Source organism: Cynocephalus volans, chromosome 12 (genome assembly GCF_027409185.1).
Source record: "Cynocephalus volans isolate mCynVol1 chromosome 12, mCynVol1.pri, whole genome shotgun sequence".
NCBI lineage: Eukaryota > Metazoa > Chordata > Mammalia > Dermoptera > Cynocephalidae > Cynocephalus > Cynocephalus volans.
Genome location: NC_084471.1, coordinates 69,158,020 through 69,176,190, shown reverse-complemented (window position 1 = coordinate 69,176,190; position 18,171 = coordinate 69,158,020). Strand labels below are relative to the sequence as shown.

Genomic DNA, 18,171 nt, shown 5'->3' with positions numbered 1-18,171 from the left:
TAATGTAAATAATTCTGAATTTTGCTTTTCCCCCTCTTAGAGAATTTCTCTGCTCCCCCTGATGTCACTGCAACTACCTCTTCCTCGTCATTATCTTCCTCAGTGCGCCCAGCAAATATTGACCTGCCCCCCTCGGGGATAGTTAAAGGCATGCACAAAGGATCCAATAGGTCCAGTCTCATGGATACAGCTGATGGTAGGGAGTTGTTTTTGGTGGCTAAGTAGGGAATATAAATTAAACTGGAAAAACTCAAATCACGAGTGGTAGCTCCTTACTCACTGGCCCAGCAGCTGCAGGACTGCAGTGCAGCTGGCCGCTAAGGAGTCGCCCGAGTGCCCTCTTTTCCACAGTCTGCACAGTGGCAGCTTTGACATTTGTGCAAACTTAGAGCTTCCAAAAGATACTTTGAACAAAAACTGGTGTGGAAAAAGAAAAAAATGCTATACGAAAGGGAGATTAGGTGAACTCTTTAAGCAGTGTATGACAGTAATTATACACTGTAGGTATACAGTGTAATAGCACCACATTTGTTTGCCATTGTCATAAAACTGGCTGTGTACATATTTGTACCTGTTTGGCCCACTTGAAATAGAATGATACTATGGGCAAAGGCCAAACATCATTAGAATAAAAGCCCCTGAAGGAAATGGGAAACTAAAATAACCTTAAAATCAATTAATTTTAACTTCCATTTTTTTTCCTTATAGGTGTTCCTGTTAGTAGCAGAGTATCTACAAAAATCCAGCAGCTTCTCAACACTCTGAAAAGGCCCAAAAGGCCTCCCTTAAAGGAATTTTTTGTGGATGACTCTGAAGAAATTGTGGAAGGTAGTAGTAAAAATACCAAAAACATATGTTCATTAAAAAAAAAATTCCTAAGCAATTACTACACGTCAGACACTGTAGGTTAAAGCATGAACAAGGCATAGTTCTTGGTTCAAAGTGTCCGTAGTTCTCTTTTTTCCGTAAGTATTATTTATATTTTAGATCTCAGGTGAACAATAGGGAGGGGGAAGAAAGGCAAAGAAATAACTGTGGAGCATTGAACTGTCCTTGGAAATAGGCTCTTTGAAATAGGCACTATTTCAAACACATGATTTTATGAGTTATTTATATTTGGCATTTTCCTAGGATATGGATATCAAATCAACCTCAAAAGTTTGCACCATGGGAGGGAGGTTTTGGTGAAGGGGAGCAATAATCAGCCACAATGTATATTGACAAAAGAAAATTAAAAAAAAAAAAAAAAAAAAGTTTGCACCGTCTTTTTAAAATATAACATAGTCCTTTCATTAAATCACCAATCAATACATATATGTATCTGCTTTCTACAAGACAGTGTGGTAGATGGTGAAAAAGTTTCAAAGTTTATGAAAATACAGTCACTTCATGTTGTTTAGAGTTTAGATTGGTGCTAAAATACATACATGTAAAGCTTAGTTTAGCGAGTAAGTACAAGAGTACTTCAAAAAGTTCATGGAAAACCAGAATTAAATGATAACGCAAATCTTCCCAATGAACATTTTGTAGTACCCTCGCATATATTAGCTAATAGAGCAGTTCCGAGAAGGGAAGAAATCAGTTCCCTCTGTGTGGTTAGAGAAGAGTTCATAGAGGAAGTGGTAATAATCAGCTATTTATTCATTCAATATATGTATTTTTTAAAGTTGTTCTCATAGAAATAGAGAGTAGAATAATGGTTACCATAGGCCAGGAAGGGAAGAGGGCAGGGGAGAAGAGATACAGTGGATTAATGGATACAAAGCTACAGGTAGATAGTAAGAATAAATTCTGATGTTTTAGGCTGACTAGAGCTAATAATATTATATTATGTATTTCTAAGTAGCCACTAAGTAGCTTTGTGGTGACCATAATCATCACAAAGAAAAGATAAATGTTTAGGGGATGGATATGGTATATGCCTTAAGTGAATCATTGTGTGGTATATGCATGTACTGAAACAACACACTGTCTCACAAATATGTACAATTATATTTTAAAATAAAAAATTTTTAAAAAATATTTATGGATGAAATCATGTTTAGGATTTAATAGGAAGAGTGGGAGGGGAATGGGTGTAAATATAGACGAGAAGGAGCGTTTCATAATTACTGAAGCTAGATGATGAGTAGATCTGCTTAACAAAAGCTTTCGTCAAAAGAACTAGGCCTTGGTAGCTTTGTGGTCCATTTTTGTCTTGAGACTAATAGTAGGTTTTGATCACATCAGACCTGTTAATGGAATTAGGCACATTGCATGACTAGATCTGGTCTTAACCCAGTTTATTCAGCAGGAAGCAAAAAGCAACCTGATATATGAAGTTGAGTTTCTGTTTCTTTAGGAGTCACTAAACTCACTGAACTATGGACGTCTTTCTTGAAGCACTGTTGTTTAAGGTGCTCTTGCCAGCAATACTCCAGTGTTTCTAGCACTATGTATTGACCAGGCAAATGAAGGTCAGGGTTTAGTAGGCATCTTACTTGAATAATCTGCATTGGCAGAAAAGAGCTAGCAGCTTTCTACTAATTATAAATAGGCAACAATTGCTTATTTGAATAATTGTTACCTTTGGAAAAGAAAAATGCCAGTATGTCTTTGGAAGTGTGAAAGAGTGTGCCCCAGAGTCTGCATTGAGGTTTAGTGGATGATAGCAATAATGTAGACTCATATGGTCTGAAGATTATCCCTCCTATCTATGCATAAAAATAAAACTATTTAGAATCATCTATGTTTATTTTTCTAGTTAATTAGGTGGTTTAGGGTCTCGGAATATACAAAGTAGAAGTGCAGCCAAAACATTATTTACCTAGGACAGCAAATTGGGGAAATCAAACTATTTCATGAGTTTTATGTCAGTAGAAAAATGAATCAAGACATTTTAAGTAAGTTTCCCAAATCTGTCATTATATTGAGCCATAAAACATAATTTATTTCGTTTTCATTTGTCCATCTAATATTTGTTGCTTATTCTGTCCCTCTCCCTTCTGTGCCTGTTTTAGTCCGTTTTGTGTTGCTATAACAGAATTACCTGAGACTGGGTAATTTATAAAGGAAAGAGGTTTATTTGGCTTACGATGCTGGGACAGCTGCATCTGGCACAGACCTCAGGCTGCTTCTACTCATGGCGGAAAGTGGCAGGCAGCCGGTGGGTACAAGCAGATCACATGGCGAGAGGAAGCAAGAGAGAGAGGAGGTGCCAGGGTCCTATAAACAACAAGCTGTCGCGGGAACCAATAGAGCAAGAACTCACTCACTACCCCCCCCCCCCCCCCCCCCCCCCCCGCAGGGAGAGCATTAATCCATTCATGAGGGATCCGCCCCCAGGACTCAATCAGTTTCCAACACTGCCACGTTGGGGATCAAATTTCCACATGAGTTTTGGAGGGGACAACACATCCAAACTCCATCAGCCTCCTCTCTCATCTCCCTTTTCACCTAATTTCTTCCCATCCCCTAAGACCCAGCTCAGGCATTACCTGCTCCAGGTGGGTGACATGCCCCGCCCCTCCCCTCCACTCCTGATACGTGTGTCTATCACGCGCTGCTCTTTTCTCCTCTCCCTAGCTGTGTGTATGTGCAGGCGTGTGTCCCCAGTGCACTCTGGATACTCCTCGTGGGCTCAGACTCTGTATTCCTTGAGCCAAGCACTTATTAGGTACAATGAATGCTTGCTCAAAGAATGATATGTGCAGCATTTATTTTCTCAATATTTATCACATCCTGTGCATATAATTGGCACTCAGTAAATACTTGACTTTTTATTCCATATGTAAATTATCTTTCCTGCTATAAAACTGCAGGATTTTTTGCTTCTTCTTATTTGAATAATACTTGTCTAGCTGTATTAGCCGGTTAGCTCACTTGGGAGAGTGTGGTGCTTGTAACATCAAGGTCAAGGGGTTGGATCCCTGTACCTATCAGCTATGCGCCCCCAAATTTTTTCATTGTAGGAAAATTAAGAGGACTTTAGTTTTATCTGTATGAAAGAATATGAAATATTCACCTCCAGTTCCTGGAATGACCATGTTAACAATCTAGCTTTTTTTTTTTTTTTTTTTTCCAAATTCAGTTCAATTCAACATTGGTGAGCAACTTTTACCTATTAGGCACTATAGGCAGTAAGGGGAGTAAGAACCGTCCCTTCCCTTAGGAAGTCATCTGTCTTTGCAGGGGAAAACTTGTACAGTAATAGAAGCCATTAAGGATCTTCAGTGCTCACATGGGTATAGACTATGACATAGTGTGGGGGAGCACTAAGGAATAGTCTCTGCAAGGAATAGTTGGGGATGGTTCCCGGAGAATGTGCTGTTTGAGCTGAGTCCTGAGAAGGGTGAGTAAGAGTTCACCAGGAGACAGAGGGATTGACCGTGTGAGATGAGTGCAAAGGAGGGCAGAGACACGGAGCACTGTGATTCATGCCCATTAGGGTCTAACGGTAACCCGTGGGGTAACTGTTACTATCCCCGTTTTACAGATGAGGAAAGCAAGGCTTGGGTGAATCAATTTGCCTAAAGTCATGCTAGTAAAAAGTGAATGTAACTTGGGGTGTCTGACTCTTAGTTCAATGCTTTTTCATTAAATATAACCTAGTGAAGTAGAACCTATCTAACACAAACTGTAAAGATATAAAAACAAGTTTACAAAAATTGTGAAATTGCTAAAAAGAAATTTATACTTTGCACTTTTCTGTATGTGTCATGGTTTGCTTTGTCAGGGTCAGGACTTGTTTGTTGCATAAAACATATTGAATTTGATTTCACAATTCAGTGGAAAATTGAATTAAGGCCCAGTTTGTGGATTACCATTTCTGGTTAGAAATGGTTACATTTCTGTCCTTTCTTTTCTCAAAGTGAGTTTAAACCAGATACAAATGAGGAGAAAAGGGATATACACGCATTTAAGACTAGAGACCTAAGCTGTGTTAGTTGGTATTTATACTTATTTTACTCATTGGGGTCTTTTTGGTACAGTACCTCAGCCAGACCCCAACCAGCCCAAGCCTGAGGGACGGCAGATGACCCCTGTGAAGGGAGAACCACTAGGAGTCATCTGCAACTGGCCTCCTGCGCTTGAATCTGCCCTACAGCGCTGGGGCACTACTCAAGCAAAATGCTCCTGTCTGACTGCACTGGACGTGACAGGGAAACCCGTTTACACTCTTACATATGGTGAGTTCACAAGATTCCAGATCCTTCCTTTCTCCTAAGAGTTCTTCAGAATATCATGGGTAGTGTTTTTAATCTTGATATTTAGCAGCTGCTGGTGATTATGTTTCTTTTTTTTTTTAGTTGATAAATATTTTTTTTCATTTCTTATTTTATTTTATTTTATCAATGTACAATATAGTGATTTTTGTGTCCCTTTATCAATTCCTCCTTTTTCTCCCTCCCTCTCTCCCCTCCCCCATCAATATCATATCTGTTCACGTCTTAACAAAATCAAGGAATTGTTGTGATTGTTGTTTGTGTCTTCTTTCCCCAAACCCTCACTATTCATTTGTTTATTTACTTATTTATTTTTATTAGCTCCCCCAAATAAGTGAGAACATGCGGTATTTCTCTTTCTGTGCCTGGCTTATCTCACTTAATATAATTCTAAGTCCATCCATGTTGCTGTGAACGGTAGTATTTCTTTTTTTTTTTTTTTTTATAGCAGAGTAGTATTCCATTGTGTAGATGTACCACATTTTCCTTATCCACTCATCCGATGATGGGCATTTAGGCTGGTTCCAACTCTGACTATTGTAAATAGGGCTGCAGTAAACATGGGAGTACAGGTATCCTTTTATGTTTCAACATATCTTTCCAGTTATTTAACAGGATCCTGAGTTGTAAGTCAAGCTATTGTTGAATATTTTCATGTGCTAAAGTGACATTTGCAAGCTAACTGATATTTAAAAGACAGCAAAAAGAAAGAGGCTTTATAGATCTAATATTAATATTATAAGATTTTTAGAAAAGCATTTGGTCAGTATTAATGATGTATGGTGAAAATCAGATAGTTTTATCTAAAAATTGAAACTGATCGCTTTTTAAAATCTTTACTTCATCCTGCAACATGATTTCTCTTTCACTTTTCTCATAATCTTTTCTGGCCGGTAAGGGGACCTGAATCCGTGACTTTGGTGCTACCGGCATCACGCTCTGCCAAGTGAACTACCCAGCCAGCCCCTGTACTTTTCTCATAATCTAAAATAAGAATTTCTAAGAGTGCTTGGGAGGAGGGAATAAGAAGAGGGAAAGAAAAAGATTTTTTTGTTTGCTTGTGCCAAAATAGTTTTAGCATTCACCTCAGAAGTTGTATGTTAATTCATCCCATATAACCCTTAAAGAAGGCATTCCATTGGCCAGATCTTTGCATGTGTTTAACATCTATGACTACATCCACATGTTTTACAAAGTTAATTTCCATTTCATTGTTTTCTTCACTGAATTACAGTGATATGGAATGTTTAATCATTTGAGTCATACTTTTGCTTTGCAATTACCTCAAGTATCTAATGCCACATATGTGTGCGGTTCTTTAGAAAAAGCTTAGAACAGAAGTAGTCTTCTGATTTTCAGTGTGATTTTAAAAAATTGTTCTACCCCTTTTAATGTGATTTGCTTACGTCAGATTATTTCTAAGGATATTCAGATTACTTCAGAAAAGAATTTGAAATGTTGTATAAACCAGGATGAGCATCTGGTGATGTTTTTTTTTTTTTTTTTAACCAGGCAGGACTGGCTTTTGTAAAGTAAAACGAGTTTAAAGCTCTTTGTGGGGAGGGAAGTAATACTCACCTAATGCAGCATTTCGAAGTGGCCATTGTCTTAGTAAATGTGCTGATGAACTGACTGCTCTCTTGGCTGAGATAGGCCTGTATTTTTTCTACATAACTATTTTCTTTTCTTTTTCTAGGAAAGTTGTGGAGCAGAAGTTTAAAGTTGGCCTACACGCTGCTTAATAAACTGGGGACCAAAAATGAACCTGTGTTAAAACCTGGAGACAGGGTAATTAGTTTTTTGTTTAGTTAGTGTTTGTTGTTTTCTAATGTGCACATTCTGGAGTTTTAATCCACAACAGGAAAATTTATATAACTTATTCTTGGAAAATAAAAATGGCTTGGTTCCAACTCAGGTTAGCCCAGTGCCAGGTGATATTTCTTGCATTCATAGGCTGAAGGCAACTCACATGTCCTTCTGTGTAGCTAGCTGCTTGTCAGTAAACACTTGAGGTGCTAATAAAAAGAGAAACCCAAGTTTTTCCAGACATAAATACTGGAATATTTAGACAACAAAAATAGCAATAAAATTTACTCTTTGATTTTATTCTTTACAAAATGCCTCATAAAACTTTCAAAGCAATTTTCTGTGGTTTTATGTGGAAAAGGAAGATTCATGTTACTTCTAAGAAGAAACAAATTGACATTATTTTATTCTTTAATTAGAAGTGACATTTCTTTTTTTTTTTTTTTTTTTAATTTTTGAAGTTTTATTTGGCTTTTTTTCTTTTTGGTGGCTGGCCAGTAAGGGGATCCGAACCCTGGACCTTGGTCCTATCAACACCGCACTCTAACCAACTGAGCGAACCAGCCAGCCTTAAGTTTTATTTTAATTAATGATTTTTTTTTTTTTTTTTTGTTTTGAACCTTTTACCATTTATTTTATTTATTTATTTTTTGTCGTTTTTTCGTGACCGGCACTCAGCCAGTGAGTGCACTGGTCAGTCCTATATAGGATCCGAACCCGCGGCGGGAGCGTTGCCGCGCTCCCAGCACAGCACTCTACCAAGTGCGCCACGGGCTCGGCCCTTAATTAATGATTTTTAAATGAATACTTCTTACCATCAAGCATTACTTGTCATTTGGGATTTGTAGAATGAAATACCAACTATGCAACAGACTTCTTTTTAGTAGGCTCATGATTACAGAATCTCCTAAAGTAGCCTTTTAAAAATACTTTTGCATCATGGCAAAGGGCACCTCAAGTATGGCTTTTAATTGTAAGTGTGACACATGAATGTTTCCTGTGCCTCCCTGAACCCTAAGGAAGTTATTTTGTGCCTATCTAGCAACACGGACACTTGTAAGCAGGAAGGAAATGGGTTACGTGGCTTGTGGAATTAGTATTTTTTTAGAATGCTATGAAAGCTTAAAAGTTCAGAATTGAACTTACCGTGGGAGGGAGTAAAGAGAAGTTAAAGCAAAAGCAGGGAAAACAAGAGTCTGGTGATATGATTAAGTTTCAAATGTTAATTTGTGAATATCCCAGCCAAGTAACAAATTCCACAGTCATAGTAACTTCTGTGTCTTTGCATTCCTTGAGTAAATTAGGAAAAGTCAGTTATCCCTGTGATGTGTAACAGGTGAGATCACAGGTTGAACATATTGCAGAGGTTGCACTGATGATCTTTTGTTATGAATTAGCTTTATATCCATAATGGTGTCTGCCAGTGTTGCTTACATCTGTTACCAAATGCCTTCATGCCAGAGCTCTTACATCGCTGCGTGTGTAAGGATGATCAATGAATTAAAGAGTAAGAAACCTGTGTTGGTCCGAAGATGGTAATCAACTCAATCAACACTTATAGGTTCTCTGTGAGAGACAGATGTAAGGCATATTCTTTAATATGCTGTTCTGTCTAGAGAGATCCATTACATTTATTTTATTGCTTTAGTCCTGCACTAAGGTAAATTGCCTGAGGTTTCCTAAATAATTAACTTACCACTTAAGGTGAGTTGTTTACTGCTAAATCACCAATAGAATTAAGTGAAAAATTCTTATGATGGTGATGATGAATTGCATTATAGTTCCCAAAATGTGTAGTATAAATCATGGGCATGACAGAGATCTTTTTAGATTTGTGTGTCCTTCTTAGTAACTTAATTCCCTTTAGAACAAATGATTATTAAATAGTTTATTGTGATCATGATAAATGTTATATATGATAGAGAATAACATTGAAGCATTAGTGTGCTTTTATTCCTCTGTTATTGGATGCCATTTTGAATTTTAGGTAGCGCTGGTTTACCCCAACAATGATCCAGTCATGTTTATGGTGGCTTTTTATGGATGTCTCCTGGCAGAAGTGATTCCAGTGCCTATAGAGGTACCTCTTACCAGAAAGGTAACATTGCTGAATTTAAGAGGAATGTAGCCTGATGTGACATCGCAGGCATTGGGTTCTTGTTGGATCAACTGACTCGGTCATGACTTTAGAAACAGTCTGACCATGTTCTGAAGTACTTGGCTTCTAAAAATATGAAAGTTGCAGAAAAATTGAGTTGATATTTACAAGTGTCACGCAAAAAACATTTTCAACTAAGATATAATTTTTTTAGTATTATATATTATTTTAAAAATCATGGGAGTATAATTTACTTTTCAATGACTACTATTTATAAAGAGTACCACTCTTGTTTCAGACTGTAGGTAATCTACATTTACAGTAGTTGAGACCTTTTTGTTAAGGGATTTTCTTTAATTGTATCTTCTGACCTAGGATTTCCATTAAATGGAATGGAGATGCAGTAACTGCATGTTACCACTCTGGATTACAGGATTTTACTTTGACAATGCATCAGCCCTACTAAAATGAAGAATATGTAACCAATTTTCATGTTTGGCCCTAATTTTCTCATGCAGTTTATTACTGAGAATTGATGTCAAAGACAAATATGGTGGAGAATGTGTGTTTATAAGAAAAGATTATTTTCTGGAAGGCATAGAAAACAAATTGGTAACTCTCTAAAGCTCTAGTTGATGGGATATAGTATTCTTTGGTCATGAAATCATAGGGTTGTTCTTAAATTATTAAGTTGGCAGTATTTGTGTGGCTTCATAATGATACTTTTAGGATGACATTTTAATGGAAATACTTTAGACTGTATCTTTTGTTGTTTTTTGCTATTGTTTTTGTTGCTGTTGGTCTAACGCTTAAATATACCTTCTTTAAAATAGAATAATAAAAGGAGTACCTGGATTTAGGTGTAACCATTCATGACTTTCATTGTAAATTTGAACATTTGGTACCCATTTATGTTATTTATTTTGTTCTGACCTGAATTGCTTTGCTCTTGGATTTGGGAGTAAGGTTAGGGGAAGACAGTTTAACCATATTAGCATTTATTTAATTTGCCTGAAAGTAATTTAAAAAGAGGATCATTGCTGACCCTTGAATAAAATGGTCACATTTGGCTGGTAGGATTCATCATTAGCAATGTCAGGTTAATAAAATATTTGATTTATTCTCAGGAAAACACTGTATTATAAGAAATTATTTAGAATATATTGTCACTAGATTTTGACAATTTCCAGATATCGGTGGGGCTCCATGAATGTTATTGCACATGTGCCAGGCATTACTAAGTGTTAGATTTTGGGCCTAGGTCTGCTCACATTTGCTCCCCTACTGTACTCATTATCTTTTCTCCACAGGATGCTGGAGGTCAGCAGATTGGCTTCTTGCTAGGAAGCTGTGGTATTGCCTTAGCTCTTACCAGTGAAGTTTGTCTAAAGGGGCTGCCAAAAACCCAGAATGGGGAAATTGTACAGTTTAAAGGTTAGTAATAATTGTACTTGAATTATCATTTAAAAGTGAAAACTGAGTGCTTTAATTAGCATTTTAGTGTAATAATAGCTAAGTACTTTACATATATTTTCTTATTTATATCTCATTGTATTATGAAGTAGGTGCCATTATTATCCCCATTTTACAGGTGAGGAAACTGAGAGGTTAAGTAACTTGCCCACAGTCACAGCTAATAAATGCAGAGCAGCGATTTGAACCCAAATCTGTCTGGTTCCACAGCCCACACCCTTAACCTTTATGCTGATGGTTGGAAAAAGCTACCACTCTGTACATTAAAGCTAAATGCTCCATGTAGAGACAGAGGATAGACCACTAACATCAGTGGACTTCCACTGCCAAATGGACCTCCCAATTGTTGAGGTAATGTTAAGGCCTTAGCATGTGGAACAATTGTACTTTTAAAAGAAGGTATAATTGTCTGGTGATTTATCACTAAAAACTAATTAAAATAAAGTGTTTTATTGATATTAAAATGATCTTAATTTGGTCTCTTTATTTACAATGACCGATTCAGTGTGAATTCCTTCTCTGATGGCTTAGGCAATTCAAATTTTACTTTGGGTTTGATTTAGGTTGGCCCCGGCTCAAATGGGTTGTAACAGATTCCAAGTACCTTTCAAAGCCACCCAAAGATTGGCAGCCCCACATTTCTCCTGCTGGTACAGAACCAGCATACATTGAGGTAAGTCCTGAGACTGTGAAACATGCTTTCTGGCTTTTCCTTTGGCTTTGGTTACTATTTTACAAAAATATAAACTAACTTTTTGCAGTTTTAATGTTAGAAGATCCTCCTGCTTTGTGAGATTTCTGTCTTTGGGGTTGTAAAATGCCTTATACTGGACCATCTATTCTAATTATTTTTATTATAACAGTACCTTTAGGAGAAAAATAGCAAAGAAATTGATCTTTCATGTGAGAAAATTTTAAAAGACTTTAGAAAAGTAGAAAGGCTTAAACATGATTTACTGGCAGAGAAGTTTCTCTGCTGTTTTTTTAGAGAAATTTCTCTGCTGTTTTTGTTGAGGGCAAAATGGAGAAATGAGGAGGGAAGATAGTTGTGCTTGAAAAGAACATGTTTAACAGATGAAAGACAGAGCAAGAAGAAACAAATGGCTAGAGGATTTGGTATTGAAGGTTAGTGTAGGAACTCGATTGACTGGCAACATGATTCAGTTGAGGGATTAAGTCCTGGTGCATACCAGGCACCAGTCTAAGTGCTTTAAATGCATTATCTGATTTAGTCTTCACATGTACACCAACCTATAAAGACCTGCTTTATAGATGAGGAGACTAAGACTTAAAAGAACTTGAGTTACTGACAAAGGTCACATGACTCAAAAATGGCAGAGCTGAGACTCAAACTCAGGTCTGTCTGACTCTAAAAGCTAAACACTGCTCTGCATTCTGCTTGACATGTGCTCACCAACTGTTTGCTAAATTAGTGAATAAGCAAATCAGTAAATTAAAAAAAAAAAGGTTTGGGGGGGAAAATCACCACCCAACCTTGAACACTGTGGTGATGACACATATAGATAACATCAGATAACTTTGGCTATAAAAAGAAGGGGCAGTAGCTTTGAGAGTGATGGGTAATGTTGGATGCAAGGATTGTTTTTAAAGACAGAAGAGATCTGAGTATGTTTAAAAGACAGAAAAGTAAATAAACAATTAAAATATCAAATTTAGTGGTCAACTCTCAATCCATATCGTTTCTCAGTAATAACACGGCCCATGACTCCATCCTCCTTAAAGTTGCTGGCTTCCTGGACTTTCTCTGAGTTCGAGTACCTCATTGACCACTCCTTTTCAATCTTCATCATTGGTTCTTCCTACCAGGTGAAGGGCCCTTCATTATGTGGCCCTTGTTAGCTCTCTGGTCTCACATAGAAACTATTTCTAGGTTTCCCCTATTATGAATTAATTAGCAATTCTCGCTTGAGATCCTCCTATTACCCATAGGACTCTGCTAGGGAATTTAAAGTATCCTGTGGGTAGTAGGGAGCTATTAAAGTGTTGTCAGCTGGAGAATGATAAGAATGAATTTGTTGTAAAGAAGATTTATTTGGATTGGTTGGGTTAAGAAAGTTAATAGAGAGACCAGCTTTTTACAGTTATCTAGGTGAGCCCAGGCTCGAGGTGGTGGAGATAGAAGTGGATGGAGTTGAGAGACAGTAAGGAAGTAGAGCAAGCAGGACTTAAAGACTGATGCTGGAGAAGGGAGGAGGCAAGAAAGAGTCAGATTTTTTAAATTGGGCAACTGGGTTGATGGCAGCATCCTTCACAAAGAAAATATAGCAGGAGGAGTTTTCATGGGCATAGGGTGAGGTGAAGAATAGTGTTGGATACATTGGGTTTCACAGGACTACAGGACATTTCAGGGTTAGTCTGGATCTCTGGAGAAGCTTGGGTTGGAGACGGAGAACTAGGAGTCATTAGGAATATATAGTACCTTGATGGAATAAAGTGAAAAGAGAAGAGGAAGGAGAGCAGAACTCTCGGGAGACACAAACATTTACGGGGTGGGCAGAGGAAGTGGAGAGGCAACCAGATAGGAGAGAGGGGTATCACAAAAGCCAAGGAAGGAGAAAGTGCCAAGAAGAGAGTAGTCAAAATGTTGCTGAGAGGTGTGATAAGATTAAGTATGCAAAATGTCCTTTTGATTTAACAATCAAAAGGTTGATAATGTGGGTAAAAAGCAACTTGAATGGAGTATTGAGGGTAAATCATAATTATAGTTGAATGACTTGTAGGAGTGAATAGGACATTCACTTTTAGGACTCCCTCTACCAAAGTGGGCACTTCTAACAGACAGGGACCACATCGTGTACACCATTAACGCTGTAGTGCTGTGCCTGACATGTGTGGTATTGTGTTTCTATTAATGCAGCTCAAGCCACTTGTTTGTTTTAGCTTTTTTAGCAGCCATTTCACACTGGATGACTAATTAAACTTTTTTTTTCACACATACTTTTGTTAAGTTTTGTCATCTTTTGATCCTATCTTGTGTGATTAGAGTTTGGGACCCAAGTGCATAGGCTTAAATATTCATATTAAACATGTTAAATTCAGCCCATGATGACAGCTTATCTGAGTTTCATTTTTGGATTCTAGATTTGTCATTTGAAATAACCAACTTTATTGTGTTTCTTATGTCTTTGTCTTTTTTTTTTTTTTTTCCTAGTATAAAACAAGCAAAGAAGGGAGTGTAATGGGAGTTACAGTGTCCCGGCTTGCAATGTTGTCTCACTGCCAAGCTCTGTCGCAGGCCTGCAATTATTCTGAAGGTCAGACCTCATCCCATGACTGCCCTCATTGTTAGCTTCAGATATGTGTGACTATACGCAGAGTGCTCAGTGATTGGATTCCATTTAATGACCAAATTCAGAGTGAAATGTTCCAAAACACATTCTTGGCTTGCTTTGGTTTTCTTCTTTTTCACAAATATGCTGTAATTTAAAGGTACTCAAATTCTGGGCAAACCAAATATGTAAAGCATATTTCCAGAGTACAGAAATAGAAAACCCTAATTAAAACCATGTGTTTATTAGCTGTGGAATGTCAGGTATCTCCATCTTTCTGTGTATAGAGAGCTACCAGCTATACATTTGGAGTCAAAGAAATTCAGCTACCAAAAAGCACAAATTAAAACACAAAAATAGGGCCAAGCCCGTGGCGCACTCGGGAGAGTGCGGCGCTGGGAGCACGGCGACGCTCCCGCCGCGGGTTCAGATCCTATATGGTAATGGCCGGTGCACTCACTGGCTGAGTGCCGGTCACGAAAAAGACAAAAAATTTTTAAAAAATTAAAAAAATAAAAAACACAAAAATATATTCTGTATTGTTGAACTTTAGACATGTATATATATATTGCATAGTGACTATTTGCGTTAGAATGTTCTTTGCAATATTAATTTTTTTAGGGTTTTATTTTCCTTTTGCAAAATGAAACAAGTTAATATGAATTCATTATAGAGCAGCATTCTTGTCTGGCTAACAATATATATATAATGGGAGCAGTCAAAATGCCGAAATAGGGATTGATTAAATTATAATACATTCATATAATGGATTATCCCCTGAAGCATTGAAACTCATGTTCTTGAATATTAAAGATATGGAGAAATTGTTTCAATATATCATAAAGTGAAAAAAAATTAGGTACAGAGCTGTATATACCAATTTTGTTATGTTAGATATCTATCTACATGTAAATATGTCTGGAAGTATATATGTTTGTGTGTGTATAGATATAATATATGCATGTTTATACACACCAACATTTTTTATTTTTTCAAGAAAATATAATTACTTATATTTGTGAAACTTCCGAAGTTTGTAAAAGCATTTGTTCCTTACATAATTAGGGAGAAAAATTATCTCCTGCAAGACGTGCCTAAGTCCTAAGGAGTTTCTAGCTCATTGTCCCTGCTGTGACCACATTATTCTATGATCAGTCCTCCAGCAATCAAAAGACCCTAAGAACTTTTACTCATTTCTCTAAAAGCACCAAAGCAGTTGTTTAGTAGAGGCAAGTGACATGATTTTGCTACTTAATCCTAAATATGATTTCTTTCTGGTTTTTTCCTATTTTTTCCTGTTTTAGGGGAAACAGTAGTAAATGTTTTAGACTTTAAGAAGGATGCTGGGCTGTGGCATGGCATGTTTGCGGTAAGCTATTCAGAATTCAGAATTAAGGCCTTTTGTATATACATTGTGCTTAATGTTAAGGCCAGCATGCTTGGTAACTAGAGCATCTCTCAGTGCTTGTTTGAAATTTAAGCCCCTAAAAGATCAGTAATATATTTCAGAGGTCCTCTGAGCTTTTCACTGGACAAAATATATTGAATTACTGCCAAACATAAGCTACATGCTGCAATTAAAAAGGTACATGGGGACACTTTCCATTATGCAGGAGCAGGTAACACACTATGGGCATTAGAGAAAGTAGCTTCCTTCCAGCTCTGGGCTTCAAGGCAGTTTTTATGGAAGAGGTGACAGCTGCATTGGACTTTGAAAAATAGGTAAGCGTTAGCCATATAGAGATTTGGGGGGGTAAAGGAAGAGAGGGGGAAGCTACCATATGTAACGTGCTGTTTAGGAGGAGAGAGAGCAGAAATAAGGGTCCTGGAGGTGAAAAGGATCTTAGAGAGCATCAAGCTTACCTTTCTTACATACTGCAGGAGTCTGAGAAAGTAGAAAATGAAGCATGAGGGAAGAGGAGGAGGATGCCTTCTCTTCCATCACCCCCCAAATTAGGAAGAGATTTATTCCTTGAGTGTTCCTACTTTTCTAGCTCTTTTCTGAAACCTTTCCCATTTTCTTTTTTTATCAGAAGTTAAAAAATCCTTCAGAGGAGTTAGAGGAATCTCCACCCTGTAATTCAAAGTATAAGATAGGGACATGTATGAAGAATTTTATGAACACCAGCCTTTTCCTGAAACCAAGTTTGTCACCAGAGCTAGGAACTTGGGGGAGGGAGGAAATGATATCTTCTAATGGTATCTCGGTTTCTTTGGGCCACTTAGGTGGTGAACAGAATGGCCAGTTGAAATATCAAGGCTCGGTTACTGTGCCAGGCTGGGTCTCTTTGGGACCTGGGTATATTTGGTTTGGTGGCAGGAGAGGCACCAAATTGCATGATCCCTCAGTTCCTTCCCTCAGCTTTATGTCACCAAACACTTAACAGGTCTGGGCAGGACCTCCCGTAAGAAAGGAGGAAACTTTGATTTCTTGCTTTGTAATACCCACCCCTTTGTGGTATGTGGCAAGTGTGAGCATGGCGAAAACACTTAGTGGGGTGGAGGACAGTTTGGCAGTGTCTGTTAACATCTAAAAAGCATATGTCCTATGACCCAGCAGTACTACTTCTGTATCTACCCTACGGAAACACTCGCACATGAGCTCAGGGAAGTAAGTACAAGTATGTTCCTTGAAACATTATTTGTAATAGCAAAAAATTGTCCTTTATAGGAAAATGCCTAAGTAAATTGTGATATAGCCATAGTATGGAGTACTATGCAGCAGTTCAAAAAGAATGATGTAGATATCTCGTACTGATGTGGATAGATTTAGCTCTAAAACAATTTAAGTGAAAGAAAAAGCAAGTTGTAGATACATCTATAACACGATGCCTTTTATTTTAAAAATACTGTATATTTCTATGGGAACAAATATATATGCAAATGCATTAAAAAGAGGAATGGAAGAATATGTACCAAATTCATAACTGTGATTATCTCTGGGAAGGAAAGGAGGGAACCTGGTTTGAGGGAAGGTATGAAAGGAACTTCAGCCTTATGGTTAATATATCACAGTTTTTTCAAAGAGCATATATTTGAGTATTACTTGTATAATTAAAATTATTAACAAAATATCAGTTCTATTTTAGAATGCTAAGTCTGTATTTGGTATTGATTACTTTTTATCTTTGCTTTTCAGAATGTGATGAATAAGACGCACACAATTAGCGTACCCTACTCTGTTATGAAGACCTGTCCTCTCTCTTGGGTCCAAAGGGTACATGCTCACAAAGGTAGTCACATACAGCATCTAAGCTTTAATTATGTGACTGTTTGAATTTAGATTTCAGGGATTTCAGGGGATTTCAAATTGCCCCTGTAGGGACACATTTCTATGCGTTGGTGGCTTAACAAATTTTAGAGTTCAGTTACTATAGAATTAGATACATTGTCTGTTTCATCTCACTGATGTCCTTTCTTAAGAATTGAGATCATGGCTAGCCTGTTATCTCTGTTGGTTAGAGTGCCACCTTGTAATACCAAGGTCAACAGTTCAGATCCCTGTACCAGCCAGCCGCCAACAAAGAACTGAGATGAACTCTCCCAAATCTGAGCCCCGAATTACATTTATTACTTGCTGTGGTATTCAAAGCTTCCTCAGCTGGGATACTGTGGCCTGCCTGGAGGTTGCAGTGAGCAAGCAAGTGCATATGTAGTCAGTTGGCTAAATGTGGTGCTTTCTGCCTCTGTTAACTGGCACAGTCTCTTTGAAACTTTTTTTATTTTCTCTAAGTGAAAATCACGATCCCTAAAATAAGGAAAATTGTTTTTATTATAGTTTGTTAAATATATAACAAATTTAGCATGTATGTGTATGTTAACATATCCCTTTTGAATTTGTAGCCAAGATAGCTTTAGTAAAATGTCGAGACTTGCACTGGGCTATGATGGCTCATCGAGACCAAAGAGATGTGAGCTTGAGTTCCCTCCGAATGTTAATTGTGACTGATGGAGCTAATCCCTGTGAGTATTTCTGGAATGTGGGTCTGGAAATATTTTTTCCTTTAGTAGCATAGGGGTTTTTTTTGGCCCCCTTTCTATAAACTTTTTAAAAAACATCTGTATTGAGTTATAATTCACATGCCATTAAACTCACCCATTTAAGGTGTACAATTCAGTGGTTTGGGTATATTCACAGTTATGCAACCATCACTGTTATCTAAGTTTAGAACATTTTCATTACCCCCAAAAGAAACCACATACCCATTATCTGTCATTCCCCATTTTCCCCACTGTCCCCCAGCACTGCTAATCTACTTTCCATCTCTATAGATTTGCCTACCCTGGGCATATCATATAA

At 37.4% G+C, this 18,171-nt stretch overlaps 1 protein-coding gene across 3 annotated transcripts in view; it reads left to right on the top strand.

Moving 5' to 3' along the window:
- DIP2B (disco interacting protein 2 homolog B) overlaps positions 1 to 18,171 on the top strand; it is a 220,238-nt gene that overhangs the window by 152,391 nt on the left and 49,676 nt on the right. For 2 of the 3 annotated variants that reach the window (XM_063074794.1, XM_063074792.1), the window contains 11 exons: positions 41 to 196; positions 709 to 831; positions 4,971 to 5,168; positions 6,901 to 6,992; positions 8,998 to 9,108; positions 10,419 to 10,542; positions 11,145 to 11,254; positions 13,754 to 13,856; positions 15,176 to 15,240; positions 17,011 to 17,104; positions 17,715 to 17,834. In XM_063074794.1, coding sequence (XP_062930864.1) covers positions 41 to 196; positions 709 to 831; positions 4,971 to 5,168; positions 6,901 to 6,992; positions 8,998 to 9,108; positions 10,419 to 10,542; positions 11,145 to 11,254; positions 13,754 to 13,856; positions 15,176 to 15,240; positions 17,011 to 17,104; positions 17,715 to 17,834 — 1,296 coding nt within the window. The remainder of the gene's footprint in view (positions 1 to 40; positions 197 to 708; positions 832 to 4,970; positions 5,169 to 6,900; positions 6,993 to 8,997; positions 9,109 to 10,418; positions 10,543 to 11,144; positions 11,255 to 13,753; positions 13,857 to 15,175; positions 15,241 to 17,010; positions 17,105 to 17,714; positions 17,835 to 18,171) is intronic. The other variant, XM_063074793.1, reaches the window with a different exon arrangement.